This window comes from Musa acuminata, chromosome BXJ1-1 (genome assembly GCF_036884655.1).
Source record: "Musa acuminata AAA Group cultivar baxijiao chromosome BXJ1-1, Cavendish_Baxijiao_AAA, whole genome shotgun sequence".
Classification (NCBI taxonomy): Eukaryota; Viridiplantae; Streptophyta; class Magnoliopsida; order Zingiberales; family Musaceae; genus Musa; species Musa acuminata.
Genome location: NC_088327.1, coordinates 20337920 through 20361320, shown reverse-complemented (window position 1 = coordinate 20361320; position 23401 = coordinate 20337920). Strand labels below are relative to the sequence as shown.

The window sequence follows — 23401 nt, the reverse complement described above, 5'->3', positions numbered from 1 at the left end:
CAACTCGGATAGAGGACATTTTCACAACTGAAGAAAATATTTCTTCAAAGTCAATACCTTTCTTCTAATTGAATCCTTTCACAACTAGTCATGCCTTGTATCTTTGTTGTGAGCTATTATTTTCAGTCTTCAATTTATAAACCCACTTATTCTTGAGAGCTTTCTTCTCTTTAGGCAATTTTACCAAGTCATAAGTGTGGTTCTCAAGTAAGGATCTCATTTCTTCTTGCATGGTTTTAACCCACTCATTCTTATTCTCATGTAGAATAGCTTCTTGGTAAGTTTCTGGCTCTCCCCCGTCAGTAAGCATAACATACTCATGTGGAGGATATCTAGTAGATGGTTATTGCTCTCTAGTGGATCTTCTCAATGGAATCTCAACTCGTGGTGGAGGTGCCTGTTCAGTTGGTTCAACATCATCAACTATAGGTGTATCATCACTAGGATTCTCACCACATTCTTCATGTTCATCTCCCCCATGATCATCATGAACTACAGGTGAAGGAATTGGACCCAAACTCCAAGGAATATAAACAGAGGTTTCTGGCTTCTCAATATTATCACCATTATCAAACAATTGGTCTTCAAGAAACACATCTCTGCTTCTAATAATCTTCTTGTTCACTGGATCCCATAATCTGTGCCCAAACTCTTCATGACCATATCCCAAGAAGATACATGCTTTTGCTTTACTATCAAGCTTGGACCTCTCATCTTTGGGAATATGAACAAATGCTTTACACCCAAAGACTCTTAAGTGATTATAAGATATATCTTTTCCTCTCCATACTCTCTCTGGAACATCACCTTTCAAAGGAACTGATGGAGAAAGATTTATCAGATCAACTATAGTTCTCATAGCCTCCCCCCAAAATGACTTTGGTAACTTGGCATGGGAAAGCATACACCTAATCCTTTCTTCAATGGTTCTGTTCATCCTTTCTGCCACACCGTTCTGTTGAGGAGTTTTAGGAACTGTTTTCTCAAACCTGATACCATGGAACCTACAATAATTCTCAAAAGGACCCCTATACTCGCCACCGTTATTTGATCGAATACACTTTAGTTTTCTACCTATTTCTCTTTTAACACTGACATGAAACTCCTTGAAAACATCGAGTACCTGGTCTTTAGATTTCAAAGCAAAAGCCCACACTTTTCTAGAATAGTCATCAATAAAAGTAACAAAATAAAGAGCACCTCCAAGAGTTCTAGTTTGCATAGTACAAACATCAGTACAAACTAAATCAATAACATCTGATCTTCTAGATGATGGATATATCTGAAATGCAACTCTATGTGTTTTTCCAGCTAAACAATGATCACAAGATTTAAGAGATGTACCTTGCAACTCTGGTAAGAACTGCTTTCTAGCAAGAGTTTGAAGTCTTTTCTCGCTGATATGTCCAAGCCTCTTATGCCAAAGATCTATACTTTTACCTTTTTGAATTGCATTAATCTCTCCTTTGTGTAGCTTAGCTTCCATGACATAAAAAGAGTTAATCTTCTTTCCTTTTGCCACAATCAGAGAACCTTTAGTAAGTTTCCATTTGCTTTCACCAAAATAGTGTACAAAACCCTCATCATCAAGTCTACCTGTAGATATCAAGTTAAGACGAATATCTAGAACATGCCTTACATCTTTGAGTATCAATTTGCTCCCAATATTGGTCTCCAAGCAAATATCTCCAATACCTACAATCTTAGATGTACCACTGTTTCCCATTATGACATTACCAAAATCACCAGTAGTGTAAGATCTAAAAAAATCACCATGAGAAGTAACATGAAATGAAGCACCAGAGTCAATTACCCAATTACTGTCTTGAGCTACAAGACTAACAAATCCTTCATCACAAACAATAGTGATATTACCTTCAGCAATAATTGTATTGGCCTCTTTCTCATTTTTCTTCATTTCATTCTGTTCTCGCTTCTAAAACATACATTCTTTCTTCATGTGACCTGGCCTGTTACAGTGAAAACATTTGATATCTCTTCTAGACTTGGATCTTCCTCTATAACCATGTGGATTTCTACTATGACTTCTTCCACGTCTTTCTTGTTTTTTAGTAACAAATGCACCAGAATAAGATTCACCCTATTCTTTCCTTCTAGCATCTTCATTTAGCAAACTGTCTTTAACCATATCTATAGTTAAAGTCCCCTCTGGCGTAGAGTTACAAATAGTCATCACATACGTTTCCCAACTTTCTGGTAAAGAGTTGAGAAGTAATAATCCTTGCATCTTATCATCTATATTCATTTTCATAGCAACCAACTTGTTTGGAAGACTTTGAAATAGGCTTATGTGCTCAACAATGTTACTACAATCTTTATACTTTAAATTTACAAGCCTTCCGAGGAGAGAAATTCTATTTCTCACTATCTTTTTCGCAAAGAGATTTTCTAACCTTTGCCAAACAAGTTTCATCAGAAATATGCTCATGCAAGTTTATATCCATATATCTTCTAATATAGGCAATAGCTTTTCTATGTTGAACTTCTCATTCTTCAGCGTCCATAGTAGAAGGTTTATCTTTAACCTTGATAGGCTTATATAAATCTTTGCAATATAACAAATCTTTCATCAGACGCCTCCAAGTGGAATAATTTGATGAGTTCAATTTAATCATACCATCTGACTGCTCCATTTCAATCATACAAGAAAAACTAGCACCAAACAACCTGTTACTCTGAAACCATTTGTCGGGAAAAACCTGTTAAAGCGGAATATTCTTTTCCCTCTTTAGGTATCAAAATGGGTTCCTCATCAAAATACCAACTTGATATCCAAATGAAAATATCAACTAGCACAACATAAACAATAGAGCAAATAATCAATCACACAGTGAGACCAAATCTTTTTAACGTGGAAAACCCAATGTGGGAAAAACCATGGGACCGTAGTCCACCTCAAACTTCCACTATCAATAATAATGATAACAGGTTTACAATAGGTCTTTTCTAGATAACTAGATGATCATAATAACATCAAGATCATAGATCTTGGCTCAAGAATAGCTTATCTTCATCACATAGGATGGATCTCCTCGTAAGAGAATTCTAGGTTTCACAAAGTGGATAAGCAGGAAAGTACCTTAGAGAGGATAAACTGTAGATCAACACCATTAGGATTGTAAAGTTTACTGCAAGGATTCTCCACATAAAATTTGGGCCAAAACTGATAACGTTTTACCACCGATCGTCAAACAAAAATCTCAAAAATCTAACTTTCTCTCTCTCTTTCTCTGCACGCCGCCGCACATGTTTACTGTGCACTCTCTTGCACGTTGCACACCCACTTCACCAAACCCTATCTCTCTTAATTATTGATTTGGGCTCCAAAAGCCTAATTGTCCAAGCCCATATATGGGTTGGACTCAATATCTACGGTATTTGACATTTACTCATCCGGATATTACATATGGATTGAATAAATTATCTTAATTTATGCACAAGCTTACTTTCAATCATCAGACAATTATTAAATATTTTTTTCGGTACTTAAAAGCCAGTATTGATCATAGCTTATTTCTTCGAAAAGACTCTCTTCTATTACTTCATACATGTTTTAATATCGATTGGGCAAGTAATAAGGATGACAAGACATCTACTAGTACTTATATCATATTTCTTGGTCACAATTCAATCTATTAGAGTTCTAAGAAATAACACTATATTGCCAGATCTTCTATGGAGGATGAATATCAGACAATTGCTTCTACGACCACTGAACTTTGTTGGATTCGATCATTGCTACATGAACTATTTGTCTGTGATCCTCCATCTATATATTGTAACAATATGGGCGCAACATATCTACGTGTGAATCCTGTATTTCACTCTCGAATGAAACACATAGTTATCGACTTTCACTTTGTTCATGACATGTTTAAAATAGTAAGCTACATGTCTCTTATGTCTTATCTTTTGATCAACTTGCAGATGCTCTTACCAAGCCTCAGTCTCACTAGCAATTTTTTCTACTTTGATCAAAAATCGGTGTCTCCGATGGGAACTCCATCTTGCGAGGGCATATTAGAAAATGTATTATTAAGAAAATTAAAGCACGATAAAATTATCATGATCGTCTTAATATTTTAATATTATATTATCATGATTCTAAATTATAAAATTTATGATAATATATTATTATGATTCTATCAATAAAGATCATGATATTCTATATCATAAAATGATTTAGCAAATATGTTATATTTATTATTAATTAAAAAATTATATAATTATATCTTTTTATGTATATAAATTTATATTCACTATAAATAAAATTATGTAAGTCATTTCTTCTCATATATGAATGGAACGGATGGCTCATTATTTGAAGTGGGTGACGATGGTAGATTGAAATACTATAGTGGTTTTTGTGTATCTCTCCTAATTACTTACGGATTGTATCTCTCCTAATTCACCTCATGTCTAAGTCCCTCTATTGGTCCCAAAATTAATTTGTTTATTAGATCCTTTTGCAAATTCCATAAGGTCAAATGTCAAAGATCGTCTCTTACTACAATAATTAAATAATTTACTTATTTGAAATGCTTTTACTTATCTATGCGATGTATATTTTTTACCTTATTTTATTACATATTATAATATGCTATATATGCTTTTAGTATTAATTAATGTGCTATTTTTATGTATTGGTTCTAATATTATATATATACTTCATGTTATTTTACAAATGTTCATCTTGTCTTTTTATTATTCAATTAAATAGCTTATATTATCTAACTTCCTTTAGTTTTATTCAAATTATATATATATATATATATATATATATATATATATATTATATAATAAATAGAAGCATGCAAGCTTGACATAAATGTGTAAATATAAAATTAAAGCATGTGGTAGTAAGTGAAAGGAATAGTGGGCCTTAAAAACCGATTAAACAAATTAAGATAACAAAATGAGTGAAGCACTTGCAATTATTGAATCTAATAAGTTTGAGTTATTAGATTAGAAATATTCCAATGCTCGGAAGTAACGGTTCATTTTATTCATGTGATTGCCATTCCCAATCACATGAATAAAACCATAATATGAACCTTCAAAAATAATTTCCAACACAAGTTCATTTTAGTCTAATGCATCACTCCACTTTAAACCCAAGCCACCATCTTACTTGGATTTTACCATACTATGATCATATCTATTGGGATAACCAGTCAGTTTCAGTTATTGAGCCTAAGCTATTATCTTAAATTGTTTAAGCTTAAGTCAACATTAATACATCTATCACCCTTATAAGTCAAGCTATCATCCTCTTACATAATTTAGATCAAATTATAATATCACATATACGTGAGGCATAGTTTAGTGGTAATGTATTCTCTAATCTTGTTCATAGATAATTTTTTTTCTACTTGAACCTTTAACTATATTTTCGACATGATGAGATAATTGATTTATTAATTTCATAAATTCAAATCACATAATCACTTACCTAAAATCATAGTGTCCAATTATTTAAAAACAGATTTTTATATTAATTTAAGTAATTTCTTTTTAAAAATATTTCCAGCATAAGATAAAAAAAAGAATCTATTCTTAAATTTGGAAGAACCCCTCCGGTCCAACTTGATTTAGCACAGCAACAATGTCCTCTCCACAAATGTCATGCTGCCTTCCTTAATAAACAAGAATTGTTGACAAGTAATGACTAATACTAGATTGGAAGTATTATTTATTAGTAGTAATGCTCACTGGGATGGTAAGTATTTTTTTTTATTTCTTAATCTAATATCTTTGTATAATAAAAATCCAAGTAAGACTTTTTTTTTTTTTTTTTGCGAGGGAAAGATTAAAAAAATAAAATTTTATTATTCTTTAAACACTCTATGTAGGTTTTGATAAGAAAATGAATGTCCTGAAAATGCAGAGTGAAAAGACAACAACAACAAAAAAATTTATTTAGAGGTTATGTTAGAGGATTTATAAGAAATTTTATGCTTGGAGTTGGAACTTTTAGTTTAATGTTAATAATTATTTACAGTCAAACCATATGAACATTAATGAATGTTTTAATAGATTATTTATAATAATTATTTAAAATATTGATATGGGGCCTCTTTTCTTTTATTTCCCGGAAAGACGATTATCTATCTAAAGAGTCAACAGCTTTACAACACACCAAAGAATGGCGAATTAGTGACATCACAGCCTTTATACCCACCTTTCGCCAGCTAAATTTACTGCATTATTGGCTTACAAAATTTATTTTTTTAGATAATGATCGATTAGGATGCTATAGTTAGGAAAAGAAATGAACTTCATATGTTTTCAGAAATATTATATATTTATATTAATAATTACTAAGAGAGAAAAAAAAAAAATTAAATGTTTTATTTTCGTAAATACGTAAATCAAAATATAATTTTTAAAAATATTAGGACTAGAATACTAAAAATAACTAATTACATATATAATTTATAATTAGCTTCAACTACTGTTACTATTAGATTTAGATTTTACTAATTTAGAGGAATGCACGAGAAAATTATTTTAAATATATAAAAAAAAATTGCAGCGAACGTGTCTTCCATCACGGAAGAGATGATTAGTTTAAATTAAAATAATAGTATTAAGAAAAATCCTTCTTTAATCCTTTCGGCGAGAAGACAATGACAGCACAGCCACAGTGGGAAAAAGCAGTTTCAATGTAGAGTGTATATAACCGCAACAGCCCGCCACCGCCGCTGTCGTGGTCGGTCCAACCCTAGTCGAAGGCGGCATGGAGAAGGAGATCGTGGCTAGGTTGGAAGCGGCGGTGGCGCGGCTGGAGGCTCTCGCGGCCGCCGGATCGCTTGCGGCTCCGGCCGGCGTCCCCGACGCTGCCCTCGCCGTGGACCCCGCCGTCGTCGCCTTCGATGAGCTGGTGGAGAGGTCCCTCGGCCGTCTCTCCGCCGCGGCCGACAAAATCGGGGGAAAGGTCCAGGAGGCCACCAAGATCCTGGCGGAGTCCTTCGCGGTGCTCAAGGAGCTCCTCGTCAAGGCCAAACATTGCCAGGTTCGTAGCATCTGATCGGATCTCCTCGCTTCCTTCTTTTGGTTACAGGAATGTTGAACCTTCGCTGGTGGGCTGGGTGATTCTCTTATTAATTCCTTTGTTTGGTTAGTTTTCTTGTGACCAGGAAGGATGTTCCTCTAGATCTGATTGTCATCAGGAGCCATTATCAAGGAATCCTAGCACTTTCGAAGCTCTTTTTCTTACCTTTTAATCGTAGAGCAGTCAGATTTATAACCTGAAGTATACATTTGTCTGATGTATTTTGTCACTCTGAATCATCAAGTTGATCCAACATAATCTTAACGTGTTATTTTTCTAAATTGAGCCACTTATTGAAAATGCAAACCTCATTGAGTATGATATAATGTCTTAAGAAATGGTTGACTTGCAATTAATGAGATTGATATACCTGCATCATTTGGCATTGGCTGTGGAAAATTATGAATTCCAGCCAAAATGATTCTGTCTTGAGAAAACATTGTGCTCGTCCACATCTTCTAGCTTAGAACAAGATTATTTGTGATGATACATGTGCATGCAATAAAAATAATGAAAACTTAATTTTAGATTCTTTGGGAAATTCTGATCTCTGCTCAGTTCTGTTGGTGAGCTTTCATATTTGGATTTTTTAACTTTTAGTTTACATGATCTTCTTCTTTCTTTATTGTTTATTTTGGTAAAATAGCTCTGGTTCCCAAATATGGAGAATGGTATAGCTATCTGGTTGCCTGGAGGGCATAGTGTGATCAGCACTTTTTTCCATTGGCAGAAACCTGACCTTGCTGGTTTACAAGAGTTCCTAAAACCACTGAACGAAGTGATCCTTAAAGCAAGTGCCTTGACAGAAGGAAGGCGTTCTGAATTTTTCAACCATTTGAAGACGGTTGCTGATAGTCTTACGGCTTTGGCGTGGGTAGCTTACTCAGGAAAAGATTGTGGTCAGTATTCTACCAACTTTTATAGTTATTTTCTTGTTTCCCTCTGGTTGCATTGTCGAGAAATTCTTACCTTTATATCTTGCATCTTTCCAGGCATGAATATGCCAACTTCACATGTGGAAGAATCTTGGCAGATGGCTGAGTTCTATAACAACAAGGTATGCCAAGTGTAGCAAAGCTCTGCAACTATAGGAGAAGTACATCGAATGAGTTTGCATGTGATATTTTTTTTCTTTACATTTTTTGCTGCTTGAATATGTATTTATTTATTGGAAGAATTATCGTTGTGGGTTCAACAACTTTATTGGACAAATTTTTGCATTCTACTGTTGTATTAGAACCTGCTTTGCCTTTGCTGTTGTTTGCAGGCTCCATTGTGCTATTGTTTTTCATGCATCTTATTCTACTTTTCACCCCTGATATATCATATATGCTTGCGGTATAGTATGACCCACTTTCTTCTTTAGCTTACCAATATTCATTGTGTTTTATTCTTCCGTGTAGGTGATAAATAGTACTATCTGCAATCAAACTCATTGTTTGAATATAGGACTACTACCTAAGTATTCATGCCCATGGATTGTTTTTGTAGTGGATCAAATGCTGCCTTTTGTCAAATTAGACATTGCCTACTGGAGTTATTGACCATAACTTTTTAGCCTACAAAATATAATTTGGTTTAGATGTGTGTTCGTTAATTGTATGACAGATTGTATAATCTATCCTGCTCCAAACTTGAAGCTAAGAATTGCTTTGTCAGACACTCTTGTTTGTTATGTACATGTCAACCATATCGATGCATGGTGTATCTGCCTTTCCGCCTTTAACAATTAACATAATAATCATATAGTGATGATCCACTTTTATCTTGGTTCATCTTGATTTAGGGATGAACCCAGATAAACAATAGTGAGTTTCCTCAATTTCAAGGTATCATATTTCAGCATTTGTCAAGGTCTTAGGGATCAATAGTTGCTATCAACAACCATTATTATACCTTTGTTGAAGCTTAGCCAACATTGCTTGCTTATAAAAGTTTGTGGTTCAAAAGTTGGAATTCATGTATTCACCTTTCTTATTGATGAATAGGTTAGAAAATCATCTGATTTTTGTTCGTATTGGAATTAACAACACCATAAATGACATCGTGATCCTGATCTGAGTCTAATGCTTCTAATATGTTGGAGCAAGGATTTTAGTACCACACTATACCAAGTATTTGTTGGCCAGTGAACTGATATAGTATGTTGGTATGAGATGGTGTACCTCAACCATTAAGAAACCAAGTAAATAAACTGGACTGGTGGTTCGCATCCCTGTTCATGCTCGTACTGATACATATCAGCTAATATGTACCCGTTGAGTGACACTTTGTTCGTTGTGAGAAACATTTTAGAAAAATTTTCTCTAAACAGGATTAACATCTTGTATCATCGTGTTTTCAACCAATAGAGTATAATCATTATAAGTCAATAGTCAAATTCCATAAGGTGTAGATTGCTTATCCTAGTCTACAGATCACTTGGCATTTGCTTGACTGTTCAATCTCACAATCAACTAGCAAGGAGCATTTTACTGGGTGTGGATTGTCTAAGAAGGATGAACTTCGCTTGGATCCATTGATTCATCAATTGTGCAATCTGGGGTGATATGACTTGGATTGGCTTGTTGTTCCAGGATAATATGACTGATCTAGGTTGATTCGAATGTTAGTGTATTGCTTGGACGAGAAGTTCCCTTCAATTTGTTTCTTTTGGCCTCAAGGTTTTCATTTGAATGTAAGCTGCATCTTTCAACAATTACTTATAGAATTGTTATGTTTTGGTGTTAATACTTAATTAAAACATTATCATATTAGTAGTACTTTTTTTTTCAATTTATCATCTATGAAAATAGTACATCTTATGCATGTTTGATTGTTTTTGTAATTTTCCTCTTTTCCTAGTGCTGTGACTGTCATACTTGTCGTTGATCACATGGATGGAATCAAGGTTTTTAATTTCGCATTGTACCAGTGTACCGAGCTTTGCTCGGTATGGTATGTATGACATACCGAGCGGTACGCCCTGTTTGTGACTGTCATACTTGTCGTTGATCACATGGATGGAATCAAGGTTTTTAATTTCATATTGTACCAGTGTACCGAGCTTTGCTCGGTATGGTATGACATACCAGCGGTACGCCAGGGCATACCGCTCGGTATATGTATTTTTATATACATATGTTTATATACATTTGTATATAAAAATATGTTTATATATGTATATTTACTCATAAACATATGTATTTTTATATGCATATGTTTATGAGTAATAATTACTATAAAAATTGTTTATAAAAAATCTCCTTTCCATCTCGAGAGACGGAAAGGGGGTGATGGCGAAGCAAGCGAGGATGCGACACATCACCTCCATCCCCGGCTCGAACTCATCCCTTAGGAGGCACTCCGCAATGCTCCCATGGTAGCTAGATCTAGCGGGAATCTAGCGCAGGGCAAGCTCATCTCCCGCTCCCTCGTCGCTGTCGCCCTCAGCGACTGTGAGGAAAGAGACCAAGATGATGACGAGAGCGAGAAGAGGAAGCAACAGTCCTACCTGGGCCAGGATCCCTTCCTTCGTCATCGATCGCGACCTCCCCAACCACAGCGGCCACGATCCCTCCGCCCCCTATTGTGTTTCACTCGACAGAGCGAGGACCCGCCCCCTACAGTGTTCCGCTCGACGAAGCGAGGACCCACCCCCTACCGCGTTCCGCCCGACGGAGTGCTTCATGTCCCTCCACGTCCAACTCTCTTCTTCATCTTGCCTTCTCCATCCAATGAGCGTCGTAGCCCTCGCCATCGTGCTCCTCATTCTGTCCGCCAGTTGATACCGCCCGGTAGCGGGCGGTACAATTCAAAATTTAAAACCTTGGATGGAACCACAAAGAAGTAATTTCTTTCAGTAAATCAGTAGATTCCATCTATAGGAATGCCAAGTTCCAAGTCAATAAGAACTTTTTTCTTCTGCATTTTTCATTAATTTTCTTAATAGGTAAGTTTTTTTCTATAGTTGATCATCCATGAAACTACTCCTTTCAAATTACATTTATATCCTTGTCTAATGAACTCTTGATCTATCATGACTTCTTTCTTTCTTTTCTGTTTTTTACATTTCTTTTTGTTCAACCCCTTCAATTGGTCCTTTTTGTGTTTCAAGATGTGTGCTCCCTTTGTATTATATATTTTTGGGGAAAGGTTGGTGTTGGGGATTTACGATTTTTTTCATGTTCAAATAATTGGTAGCTATATTTGTTGGTCAACTGTGTGTCAATATGTCATGACAGGATGTGGAGTCCATTTATAGTGATCACATGAACCAATTTATGCAGGCACTACATGATGTAAACACATTCAAATGGTGTTGTGTGAGTGCTTATTATCTACTAAATATAAATTTTTTTATAGGACAATTATTGTGCAGAAGGTTCTCTCTTTATTCAGAATGTCAGGTGGATTAGGAATGTGATAGGACAATCAATAGTGTTTTTTTGGTTGCATTTTGGCAAGTTATGGGCTGTGCCAATTGCGAACAAGACAGGAAAATCATCAAATTTGATTGGCCTGTCCAACTTAGACTAAGCATAACAGAAGATCAAGAAAAATTCTTATAAGCATAATGAATTATAAGTTTATGGTGGATTTTGCTGGTGGGCAAAGTATTCATACAAGTTGACCTCAGACAATTAGGAATCTGAAGCTTGCATTGACATCCTATAGTTAACAAATCATCTATTTTACTTGTATAGACTTTTTATAACTGAATGCAGCACATCATGTCTTGGCTCATCCTTATCTCCATTCTTGTAGTTCTTTTAATTTTCTCTTATTCGTTAACTAGAGGTGTCAATTATGCTGTGGATGTTGGTACCCACGAGGACCTGCCTCTAATGGAGTATTGAGGGGTGTTTTTTTATTACCCACATGGTTATGGGGCAGGGATAGGTAGAGTACTCCCCATCCATCCTCGTACCCATCCTCACCTATGTATATTATTATGTTATATATATATATATATATATATATATATTTTTTTTTTTTTTTTTGAGAATTGAACTCAATACCTATAACTCCAACATTCTAGCATTAATAATAAATACGTAGAAACAATATCACCCACAGGTTCCTCGTCCCAGTCCCCACCCCATCTTGGGGAATGGGATGAGGATGGGGGATGAGACAGAGACTAGGATGGGGATGGGGGAAGCACTCCCTGCCGCTCTGCCCTGTTGACAATCCTATCTTTGACTGGGTGCACCAGAAGGTTAACAAAAACAGGAAGAATAATTGTCAATTACTGCAAACTTCTACATGGATGTTTATAATTGTTTTGCAATCTCTTCTCCAATATGGTGGTATTCCATATGATTACCAAGTAATATATATTTTTTGGGGGGTTTACCTCCAATATTTGTGTTTAATTTGCCCTACATTGTAAAGAAAAGGTAACTTCCAGCATTCCAAATCCAGATTCTTGTGGAGTACAGAAATAAAGATGCGAACCATGTAGAGTGGGCTAAAGCTTTGAAGGAGTTGTACCTGCCTAGCTTGCGGGACTACGTCAAAAGCTTTTATCCACTAGGTCTCACTTGGGGCTCTGCTGGTAGTGCAGTTGTTTGTTCATCAGCATCTGCTCCTTCTGTGGCAAAAGATCCCCCACCACAGGCTCCTGTTCCTCCGCCTCCTCCCTCAGCATCACTTTTTACCTCTGAAGCTGCATCATCACGACCCAAGGAAGGAATCTCTGCTGTTTTTCAAGAGATCGGCTCCAGCAAATCTGTAACTGCAGGCACATAACGCATATCTATAGAAAAGAAATGACTGAACCTATAATTTTTCCTTTTTCCTTTTCAAAGTTTGACATAATACAATTTTCTGTATGAAAGGTTTAAGGAAAGTCACTGATGATATGAAGACCAAGAACCGAGCTGATAGAAGTAGTGTTGTTGCTGTCACAGAGAAAGGTTCTCGTGCCAATTCATTTTCCTTCCGTAAAGAAGGGCCCCCCAAGTTGGAGCTTCAAATGGGTCGCAAGTGAGGACATTTTTAACTTTTCTTCCATGAGGAATATGTTACTATTGTGCTTCTAGAGCTTCCTTTTACTTTGCTTACTAGATTAGGTCTTGTATTTCTTCAATATATTCTTCCTCAATTAATCTATAATTTTATTTGCTTTTAGATGGGCTGTTGAAAATCAGATTGGCAAGAAGAACCTGGTTATTGATGACTGTGATTCTAAGCAGACTGTATATGCATATGGGTGCAAAGACTCTGTTTTACAAGTCAAAGGTATTTCTGATCAAGAATTTGGGTTCTATTGATAAAATGGAATCTTTTACCATTTAGTATGAACCCTTCTCAAGAATATCAATTCTCTTTTATGTGCATGTTATGCAGGAAAAGTAAACAACATAACTGTTGATAAATGCACCAAGATGGGTATCGTCTTTATGGTTAGTATCAAAATATGTGTATTCTTGGCTAACAAAAGAAGGAAGGTTTTGTCTTGCATAATCATTTGTAAAATAACAATTCCTCTTCATTTTTGCGTTTAGGATGTTGTAGCAGCCTGTGAAATTGTGAATTGCAATGGTGTTGAAGTGCAATGTCAGGTATCAGTCCATATCTCATAAATTTCAGAAAAATATTATTTCAGTTTTTGCAAGAGCCACTAAGGACAGATAACTTCTTATCAGAAAGCTTTCTAATTGATCAGCTGAGGTGTTCAGTTAGTTTTCTTAGTTCTATTTCACTTACATCGGCATCTTAAAACTGAATCTAGGACGTGTTTTTATCCTTGTTTTCTGTAAAGCATGTCCATAGTTTTAGACAAGGAAAATCTCTGTTATTTCCAATCACTTTCTCGCTTACAAAAGATTTTTTATGACTGAATCTTGCAGAAAATTCCTTCTTTGTTTCTCCTGGAGACAAAAAAGAAAATGTAACTCAGTACTTCTTTTATGTCATTCAAGCCACCAAATACTATTGGCTATTACCTTCTTACTGGAGATATGCAACTTGACAGTCTTGTTTAAACTTTCTATATATCTGCAGCACTGTTGTTTGTTGCTATAATGGTCTTGAAGAAGGTCCTTATTCTTGTAAAGTGTGTTGCTATAATGGTTATTACTTCAATTATTTCCATTTATGTGCAGGGTTCAGCACCGACAATATCAGTTGACAATACATCTGGCTGCCAATTGTACCTTAGCAAAGATTCATTGGGGGCTTCAATAACCACAGCTAAATCAAGTGAAATCAATGTAATGGTTCCTGGGGCTGGCCCTGAGAGTGACTGGGTAAGACTTTTATTCTAATGCATTATTCTTTTCTTCCATATTTTGGTGATAAGACATGTTGTTTTGGGTCTTATCAACCAACCTCAAACATACTTGATTACATCTTCAGGCTTCAGCTATTGTTATTTTTTGACTTTGGGAATTAATATTGCAGTTATCTGATATTAGTGTTTACACATATCCAACAGATATCTGCTTTTAGTCTTTTGTAATAATTGATTAGCCTTCGATTAGAATCAAGATGTTTGAAAACTTCTGGTAATATGCTGTTTTTTAATAGGTGATAGTCTTACCTTTTCTTCACCGATTAATCGTCGCATTTGCTATGATTTATAGTTTAAATTTTAACAAAATGAAATAAATTATATGTTCAAGGTGATTTCTAATTATTCTGATCATGGCATTTACTAATTAGTCTGATCAAGCTTAACTGGATGGACACTGGATGATGGAAAACAAGGTGATTGCCTGACCAATAATTTTTGTTCACGAAGTTATACAATGTGGGTTAAGCAATTTAGTCTTCTTTTAGCTTATGTCATAACTTGATTGTAGTCTTGAACTTCAGGTGAATCCTTTATGCAAAAACAGTCATAAGATTTCGAGAACCATTAATTTGGCGAAGGCAATATAAGGCTTTAGTGGCATGTCACAGCCTAAAACTTCTTGCTAAAAAATTGAAGATCTAGGGTTGCCTGAAGCTGTGCATTTGCATCAGGAACAATCAAATCATTCCTCGCTTCAGTACTTAATCGGCAGCCTTAGGGGGCTTTCTTCCCAAACACAGCAACAACTGAGTTTTAGTCTTATGATTCTTAGTTGAAACTTCCTGTTAAAATTTAGTTCCCTCCCATCACAGATCAAAGTTTTGCTAAGCTTTCTTTGGTTCGTTAACAACTTCCTGCACATGAGGTTGATGGGATAAGGAAGCCTCAAATGGAAGACCGAGAGGCCCACAAAATAATCTTGTTGGTTGGAAATTCTTTGTGCCATCTTGCTATTATTAATTGTCATTGGTGCACTTCACAGGACTAGTCTTTAACTTATCATCGTAAATCATCCCAAAGTAACCACTCTGGAAACTGTGTAGTGTCCTTCCCTGTCTAAGGAAATGGCACTGCTCTCATCTCAAATTGAGCGTTAGAGATGGCACAAGAATCGGTTACTTTCATAGAGAAGCAGAAGTTTTTACACAGCATTTGTTAACCATGGTAAATGTTCAAACTATCAATTGCTAGGACAATGGGCATTTTGAGTTGTAGGATATCTTATGATGCATGCTTGCGTTTCTTTTGAGACTCAATCCTGATTTGCATCAATATGTGGTAAGACAAACAATTTAAACTTTACCAAACCCCTCTTATCATCAAGTACTCCTGATTTGCATGCATCAAGTATTCCTGTCAAGAGACATGACTGATTGCTTAAATATTTAAGTTCTGCAGTTCAAAAAATTCGCTGGGAACCAAGGAATAAATACAAACTTATAATTTGGATTATTCTAACTAAATCTATCAATATTTGTAGGTGGAACATGCATTGCCCCAGCAGTTCGTCCACACTTTCAAGAACAGCCAGTTCACGACATCAGCGGTTTCACACTCTGGTGGTTAGTAGCCATGTTTAATCACCATATTCCCCCATGATAAATACATATAGCCATAGTATTGGATTGGAAGGAACGATGAAGCGGAGGGCCACTCGAATGTTCTTTTGTGTGTTGATTGCTGCATGTGAACTCGTAAATTTGGATTCTGTTCAAATGTATTATTCTTGTAACGGTTTCTTTTCTTATTTCTTTGTTTTGTGTAGTAAAATTAATTTTACATGGCCCTTTTTGTACCAACTATGTTTACCAAAGGCTTAGTATCCTCCTTTGTTGCTTGTGTTTGCTACTTCGATCTGTGCAGTGAGATTCAATTTATTACAAATAACATTAGTTTTGAAGGTTTCCTCGCAATGAAGTATATATCTGTCCAGTTAAACGCCAAGCTCTGCTTGTTTGCATGGAAATGATAACATGTAATGTCTAATATCCATTGGGTATTTAATAATTTGGTACCAAATCCGTCTTGGAAAATAATCGATTCCAATATGTCTGAGGATGAACAAGATTAAATTTAAATTTAATTCAAAATTCAAATTCAAGAAAAATTATCTTCGAAAATCGTGTAAGAAATATCTGAATTCAATTTAAGCGGATTAAATAGTCCGGAGGAACGTAAACGAAAGACAAAAAAATTCTATTTATTACCAGCCCAAATATTTCATCTGAGCCTACGTCATTAATTGCAATTGAAATGGAGGAATTGACCATGTCCGGAGGAGATCTACCGTCTCACTCAACCCAGATCCGACATTGCCGTGGCTGGTCCACGTTTAACTGTGCCAGAAGAACACGGCCAACGAGAGGCAAGGAGTCGTTAAGGCGGTTATCCAGACGCGGGAAGTCGGAAGCGCGACGCAGAGACAGCACGCCGCGAACCGAAATCCATGGCCGCCGCCGTCGTCGCCCGCGAGAGGGACGGCGACAGGGAGCTCCTCATCCCCGTCGGCGAGACGGCCCTGGAGTTCCACCACCTCAAGGATGGCGCACCCCCGGCCGCGATCTCCTCTCCACCGCCTGCCTCCCACCACACGCCCACCGGCATCGAGGTTTCGGTCCTTCATCTCCTCCTCTTGCAGTGGGGCCTCGTCCCCTTTTTAGTGTATAAATCTTTGTGTTTGGAGTTTGTTTCATATTTAATGAGCTTTTCAATTTCCAACATGAATGAATCATGTTCTACTAGGCTTAGAGAGAGAGAGAGAGAGAGAGAGGTAGGTGGTCATGTTTCAGGAACCTATTCTTCTGTCATCTTAATTTGTTAATCTTGTATCATTATGTTTGATTGCCCTATTTTTTCAGCACCAAATGAGACTATTATTTATCAAATCTAAACCTAAAAAAGTTTGATCACTGTCAAACTATTATGGGTAATCAGTGAAATTTTTCCCCCCCTTTTTCTTGTAATATTTGTTCAATACTTTTTTCATTTTTTTAAGGATTTTACACATATGGTTCTTAGAATATGAGTAAAATGAAGGTCAGAGCATAAACGAATTGAAGAACTGATAGATGGAGAGTCTTGAAGAATACGTGGCCTTACAGTTACAACAGGACCATTATCTTTCCTCTTCCTAAGATTTGACTCTGTTTCTTGAATTAACCATGATTAGAAAGATTATTCTCCCAAAGATCGATCCATATTTTGTTTCTCAATCATATCGATTTAGTATCACAGACTCGGCGATGACTAGATAACAGAAAGCAATTAGGAGTAGTGGGCCTTGTTATTAGAAACTAAAGATATCCGATTAATTTGGTGATGCTCAACTTTGGATTTTTGGCTAATATGTTGACTGTGAAATCATGAACATAACAAAAACTTAAGGATCATAATCTATGAACACTAACTTGCTTGTTAGGGCGGTGTTCCTGCTTTACTACTGCATGTCTCAGCATCAAGCCATGATCCACTTAGAAGCAAAATTCTAAATCAAATACTTGTGATGGAGAGCAAAAAGCATGAGTAGGCTACCTACTGATTTGCAATATGCATTCTGTTTTCTTCCTAACATAATCTTTTCCTAAATAAAATTATTGAGTAATAGTTAATTTTCTGTTTTAAAAAAAACATAATCTTTTCCTTAAGTTTATTGTTTGGGTTTATTCTGTCAGATTATTGCTGATATTAACCTACAATAAATATTACAAACATGGTAAACATTGTTGGACTACTTAATAACATAGATCAAAATGCATGAGAAGGCTACCTGTTTCACAATATGCCTTCTTTTTTCTTGCTACCATACTCTTCTACATTAAGAAGCTTCCTGACCATTTATTGCAATTTTGCTAGGCACTTTCTAAAGTCATTCGCAGCTGGGCTTCCAAAACGTTCATGACTGGTTGGTAAGTGCTAACTGCTCAACACTGCAACAATTGGTTGATGAAACTGTTGTAAACAGCATGAAATGGTCTCCTGCAATCTTAATATACTTGCGATTGGTCTTTAGTTTACTTCTCATGCTTTCCCTTTTTTTTTTTTTTTCTGGAGTTATAGTTACAAGCTCTTGGAGACGCTGTGTCAAGTCGTATTTTGCCACAAGTGAAATTCTTGTTTTTCATACATTTTGTGTTAATTAAATTCTTTATACAATTTCTGGGGCTGAAAATTATATTATCTCATTTACATGGAAAATAGGCAAATCTTGCTTCTCAGACCAATGATTCATCTGTTAGTGATAGCCATATGCAGTATATCAGTAGCTTGCTCGTTCGTCTGTTTAGTTACCATTTCAGCAACTATACCTTTGCGCATAATTGTCACATATAAAATACCTAACGATTTATGTTTTCTGCATTACTGGTTGAAGTGTGTCACAGCAGACCTATCATTGGTTGCACTTTTGTTTAATGCCTTTAAATCTAGTTCATCAAGCTTTCCTTTCTATGTTTGAACCAAACATGATGATGTTCTTGAGATTATTGCTAATGATCAATATCAAATAATGATTCCTGGCACATATTTTGAATTGACTTCAAGCTTGGGCCACATTTCTATTTTAATTTTACGGACCCTGAATTTATTACACTTTGATCCACCTTCCTGTGTCCGGCTTTAAGTTAATTTTGGCCTTATTCACATTATTCCAAATGCGTGAGAAAGAAAAGGTTGACAAACTTCATAATGTTCCAACTTACTAAGTTAGAACAAAGATCACGGTCTGAATTTTCATAAGATACATAGTCAACATAATAGTATCATGATGCATTTACCTGTTTTGCAGTGTAATTCTCCTTCCAATTGCCATCACCTTTTACACTACCTGGTGGTTCTTTAGTTTTGTGGATGGATTCTTTTCACCTATATATGCTCATCTTGGAATTAATGTTTTCGGTACGCATTCTCTACACTAAGTAGTTGGTAGAGGCACTGCTTTATTTCATCGCAAACTGGTCTCTGTTTATCTCTTCAGCAATCTTTCACATTAGCAAGATTAAGTAGCAAAATCTCTCCTTTTTTTTATCTTCAACAAAATCTAAATAATATCCTGTTTATTACATGAACACCATCTGATACGCATCAATTTGTAGGTTTAGGATTTATCACCTCAATCACCTTCATCTTTCTTGTTGGAATGTTCATGTCGTCATGGTTGGGAACTTCTCTACTTGGCCTTGGTGAGTGGTTCATCAAGAAAATGCCACTTGTGCGCCACATCTACTCCGCATCGAAACAAATAAGTGGAGCAATTTCTCCAGGTTACACATGCGAGTTACTTCTGTGTGCTCCAAAGCAAAGCAGTGAAGCTAAGCATATAGTATGCTGCAGATCAGAGCTCCCGAGCTTTCAAGGAGGTGGTCATTCTAAGGCATCCACGCATCGGTGAATACGCAATTGGCTTCATTACATCGACTGTGATTCTTCGAGGAAGCAGTGGAGACGAGGAGCTCTCTTGTGTGTATGTGCCAACCAATAACCTCTACCTTGGCGACATCTTTTTCTTCAACTCAATGGATGTGATCAGACCAAACTTGTCTGTACGCGAAGGGATCGGTAAGCGCAAAAGTAGAATTTATGCATCAAAATTAAGACTTGATCAAGTGAGTTTGTGATCTCTTTTGATGCTTGGTGTTGCAGAGATTGTTCTTTCAGGTGGCATGTCGATTCCTCCTGTATTATCTACTCGTAAAGTGAAGGATACTCTTGAAGAAGAAGCGAGGATTCTGCAAAACCCAAAATTGCTGAGTGTGAAGGATTAAAGATTTTTGTTGCAAGTAGCTGTTGTCAATGTGAATTCCACAATGAATCGAAACTACAGTTTCCAAAAGCATGTTCTCGAGGCATATGGAGTAAGGAATTACAATCTATGTTATGAACTTATGCTGTGCAACAATGCAAGCATTATTTTTTCTGAATGAATTGTTGTGTAGCTTTGATGATCATATTCGGTGGCAACAGAATTTTTGTGCCAAGAAATAGAAGATTTGGATGGATTAACTGTCACTAGAGTTCAATAACACTAATTTTAAGTTTTGGTACAAAATCAAATCTCTCATTCTCTATATCTTTGGTGATAGTATTTACGGATGATCCTAGCCATTGATTCTGTAAATTTCGCACCGATGAGATTAGTGCCACTTAACGACAATTGCATGATTGATCGCTATGATCATTAAAACAACATAGGTTGGTTGTACAAATCTCAAGGCAATTATTCATCTGATTTGTGAAAGAGTAAGTCACTTAGGACAATTATTCCTATTATGATGGATCCAATGAATTATCTTTATAATGAACAGAACTAAAAATATTATTATGAGATTTTTTTATTTCATTGAAATTAATAGATGTCAACCAAAAGTAATTGATGTCAACACCAAAAGATACTTTGGCTGACCTGATGCAGGTGGAGGTCAAGCAAATCCATGTCACGCTGTACAAGAAGTCAAACATAATTAATGAGAGTCCATCGTTCCGTTGGGTGGCATGAAATATTAGCAAATCTTTGACATCCATCGGATTTTTTTTTTGGACATACATCAGAATATTTTTGCATAGTTGGTCAATAATATTAATGTCGTGATCTATCATCGACATGAATTCTTCATGCGTGTCTCGTAATGAAGACAAGATTGGATAATATCATTACAGGATATTATCATGAAAAATAATGAAAGTTGGCTCTTGTTGTTATCATGCCTAATCTTTGTTGCAAATATACATGAGCATTATCTGATGAATAATGTCAAAGATTAATGGAAAATAAAGCATTCAGAGCTCAGTAAATACATATTAGAATACATGGTTGGACCCTCCATCATTTTGTTTACAGCGTGAGATAATTATTCTATTGCTAGCTAGCCTTTGAAATATATCTGAATCTATTCTAATAACATAAAATTAATTAACAACATGATATTAATTAATCATAGTAATTGTTTTTACTAACATGTTTGGTAGAAACAAGATATATTGCCAAAAAAAAAAAGAAGAAGCATTATTCATGAATTTTTTTCATTTGAGATGAATTGATTGCTATATATGAAGAGAGAGAGAAAGAGAGAGAGAGAGAGAGAGAGAGAGAGAGTATTATAAGGCATGAAAAGAATTATAGATGTGAAAACAAGTCTTCAGATAATTGGGTCAAACCAATCTTGCTTTGGCCAAACCTATGTGAACCTCATGTCGTGGGACCCATTGGGCAAGTCTAGCGAAGTCATCACATGGGTGTGTGTGACCCACCACTGGTCTCCAAATTCCACCGTTCATGGGTGAAGGAAGGCCAATCCAAGAATGTGGATCCACCCATCATTCCTTCCTTCTTCCACACACTCCTTCCTCTTCAGCACCGATCAACAGACACGATCACATGAGCTTTCCCCATCACTACCCATACACAACCCGATACATACATCATGCTTCTTCTGTCCTATCCATACATGGCAAGCTAAAAGTTCTTCCCATGACTAGTTCATGCCCAAACAACTCATCTTACATCACAAAGAAAGAAGCATTGATGAAGACTTCCATTGTTTGATCTAACAACAGATGAATAGAAGAGATGCAGATATGTTTCTTCGAGACAGCTCATGAATCAAGCACTTCAATCACAACAATAACATTCCCGAACGCATGTAGATCTTTGTACCTCGAGAAGCTATTGGAATCCTCCCTTCTTTTATGATTGACTTGAGATATAGTTTAAGCAAATCGTATGAAAGATGCTTCCCCAGCTCCCTGTAAAAATGGAGAGGCTGTGGGTTCAGCATGCAGCTGAATGAGAAAAAGGATTCAAGCAGTGACCGGGTTTTGGTGCTTTGGAACTGTCTTTGGCGTCGCCGCCGCCTCCGCTGATCCTCTGGCAGGATGGGCACATCGTGAGGGGGGCGGCCGCCGACGGGAGCTGCATGTGGAGCAGTGGCTGCGCGAATTTGAGAGCCTTGAGCTCCTGCAGCTCCTTCTGTAGCCTCTGGTTCTCGTTGGTCAGCGCCTCGTAGCACTTCTTAAGGAACTCACAGTCGACCTCGGTCTGCTTCAGCTTCGTCCTACAGTCGAAAACAGGAACAATAGAGAGTCGATTGTTCTTCCGAGGATAGAGTAAGATGAAGGTGAAGAATAGATTTGCATGGAGCACTCGTGACACACCTTGCTCTCCTGTTCTGGAACCACACTTCCACTTGCCGGGGCCGCAGATTCAAATCCTTGGCCAACGCTTGTTTTTGTTTCTGATGGCCAAAGGAGGAGGAGGAAGAAGAAAAAGAAGAACCTAAGAGACTGACAGAAACAAGAGTCCGAATTCCATGTAGGGTTTATGAAGGAACTCACCGGATTTAGGGTAGTATGCTCCTTGAATCTGTCCTCCAACAGAGCGGACTGCTCTCTCGTGAGCCTAAGCTTCTTCCTGCCGCTGCTGTTCTCCTCCTCATCGCTACCACGAGATGAAACTCTCTCCACCTCCGCTCCCACATCATCCTCCTCCTCCTTCTTCTTCTTCTTCTTCTTCTTCTTCGGGATCGCTACGTACGCAGCAGAGGAGAACGAGGAGGCTGCGCTACGAGAAGACGATAGCTGCCCAGGCCTATCAGCTTCAGCCTTTTGCATGGTCCGGCCACCACTGGAGGGATCATCGGAGAGGCTCAAGCTGAGGGACGGCTCGTCAGGGAACAGGTTCGTGCAAGGCGAGCAACATTCTCGTTGCCGACGACGACAGTCATCGGCCGATGCTGTGCTCGCAGGACCGATGCCTAGCCCAAGAGAAAGGTCAGTATCAAATGTATCATGAGGATCCATGTCCATCCAAGCTTGGCTCTCTACCCTTTCAGCTGCCTCTTCTTTGTACTGCTACAGAGAGAAGAACGAGGAAATGAACTGGAAACGGAGCTCGAGAGGGCACTATTAAGCAAAACATCCTTTTATGGGGGCATTTCTAACTGCAGTGGAACTGTAGTCAAATGTGACGAGCCAACGCCCTGCCACCAAAGGAAAAGGCCGACCAATGACCAACTCCTAGGTTAAGGAAGGCGAGGGGTGAGAGATGACCGCTC

The 23401-nt window shown here is 36.9% G+C and overlaps 3 protein-coding genes across 3 annotated transcripts; 2 read left to right on the top strand and 1 right to left on the bottom strand.

Moving 5' to 3' along the window:
* Positions 1–6705: 6705 nt before the first annotated feature.
* Positions 6706–16196, top strand: LOC135677029 (cyclase-associated protein 1-like). Its single transcript, XM_065188870.1, has 10 exons — positions 6706–7036; positions 7806–7974; positions 8068–8132; positions 12482–12800; positions 12898–13045; positions 13191–13300; positions 13409–13464; positions 13567–13623; positions 14167–14310; positions 15838–16196. Exons 1-10 carry the CDS (start codon positions 6761–6763, stop codon positions 15922–15924), a joined length of 1431 nt encoding a protein of 476 aa, XP_065044942.1. The 5' UTR covers positions 6706–6760; the 3' UTR covers positions 15925–16196.
* A 347-nt stretch (positions 16197–16543) lies between these two features.
* Positions 16544–20360, top strand: LOC135587430 (protein LIKE COV 1-like). The gene is made up of 6 exons (XM_065078835.1): positions 16544–16965; positions 18210–18262; positions 19141–19250; positions 19448–19615; positions 19686–19910; positions 19995–20360. The coding sequence occupies exons 1-6, from the start codon at positions 16804–16806 to the stop codon at positions 20114–20116; spliced, it is 840 nt and encodes a 279-aa protein (XP_064934907.1). The 5' UTR covers positions 16544–16803; the 3' UTR covers positions 20117–20360.
* A 1636-nt stretch (positions 20361–21996) lies between these two features.
* On the bottom strand, positions 21997–23355 carry LOC135587423 (homeobox-leucine zipper protein HOX19-like). Its single transcript, XM_065078824.1, has 3 exons — positions 22683–23355; positions 22503–22582; positions 21997–22402 (listed from the first exon to the last, which is right to left on the bottom strand). The coding sequence occupies exons 1-3, from the start codon at positions 23151–23153 to the stop codon at positions 22120–22122; spliced, it is 834 nt and encodes a 277-aa protein (XP_064934896.1). The 5' UTR covers positions 23154–23355; the 3' UTR covers positions 21997–22119.
* Positions 23356–23401: the final 46 nt, after the last annotated feature.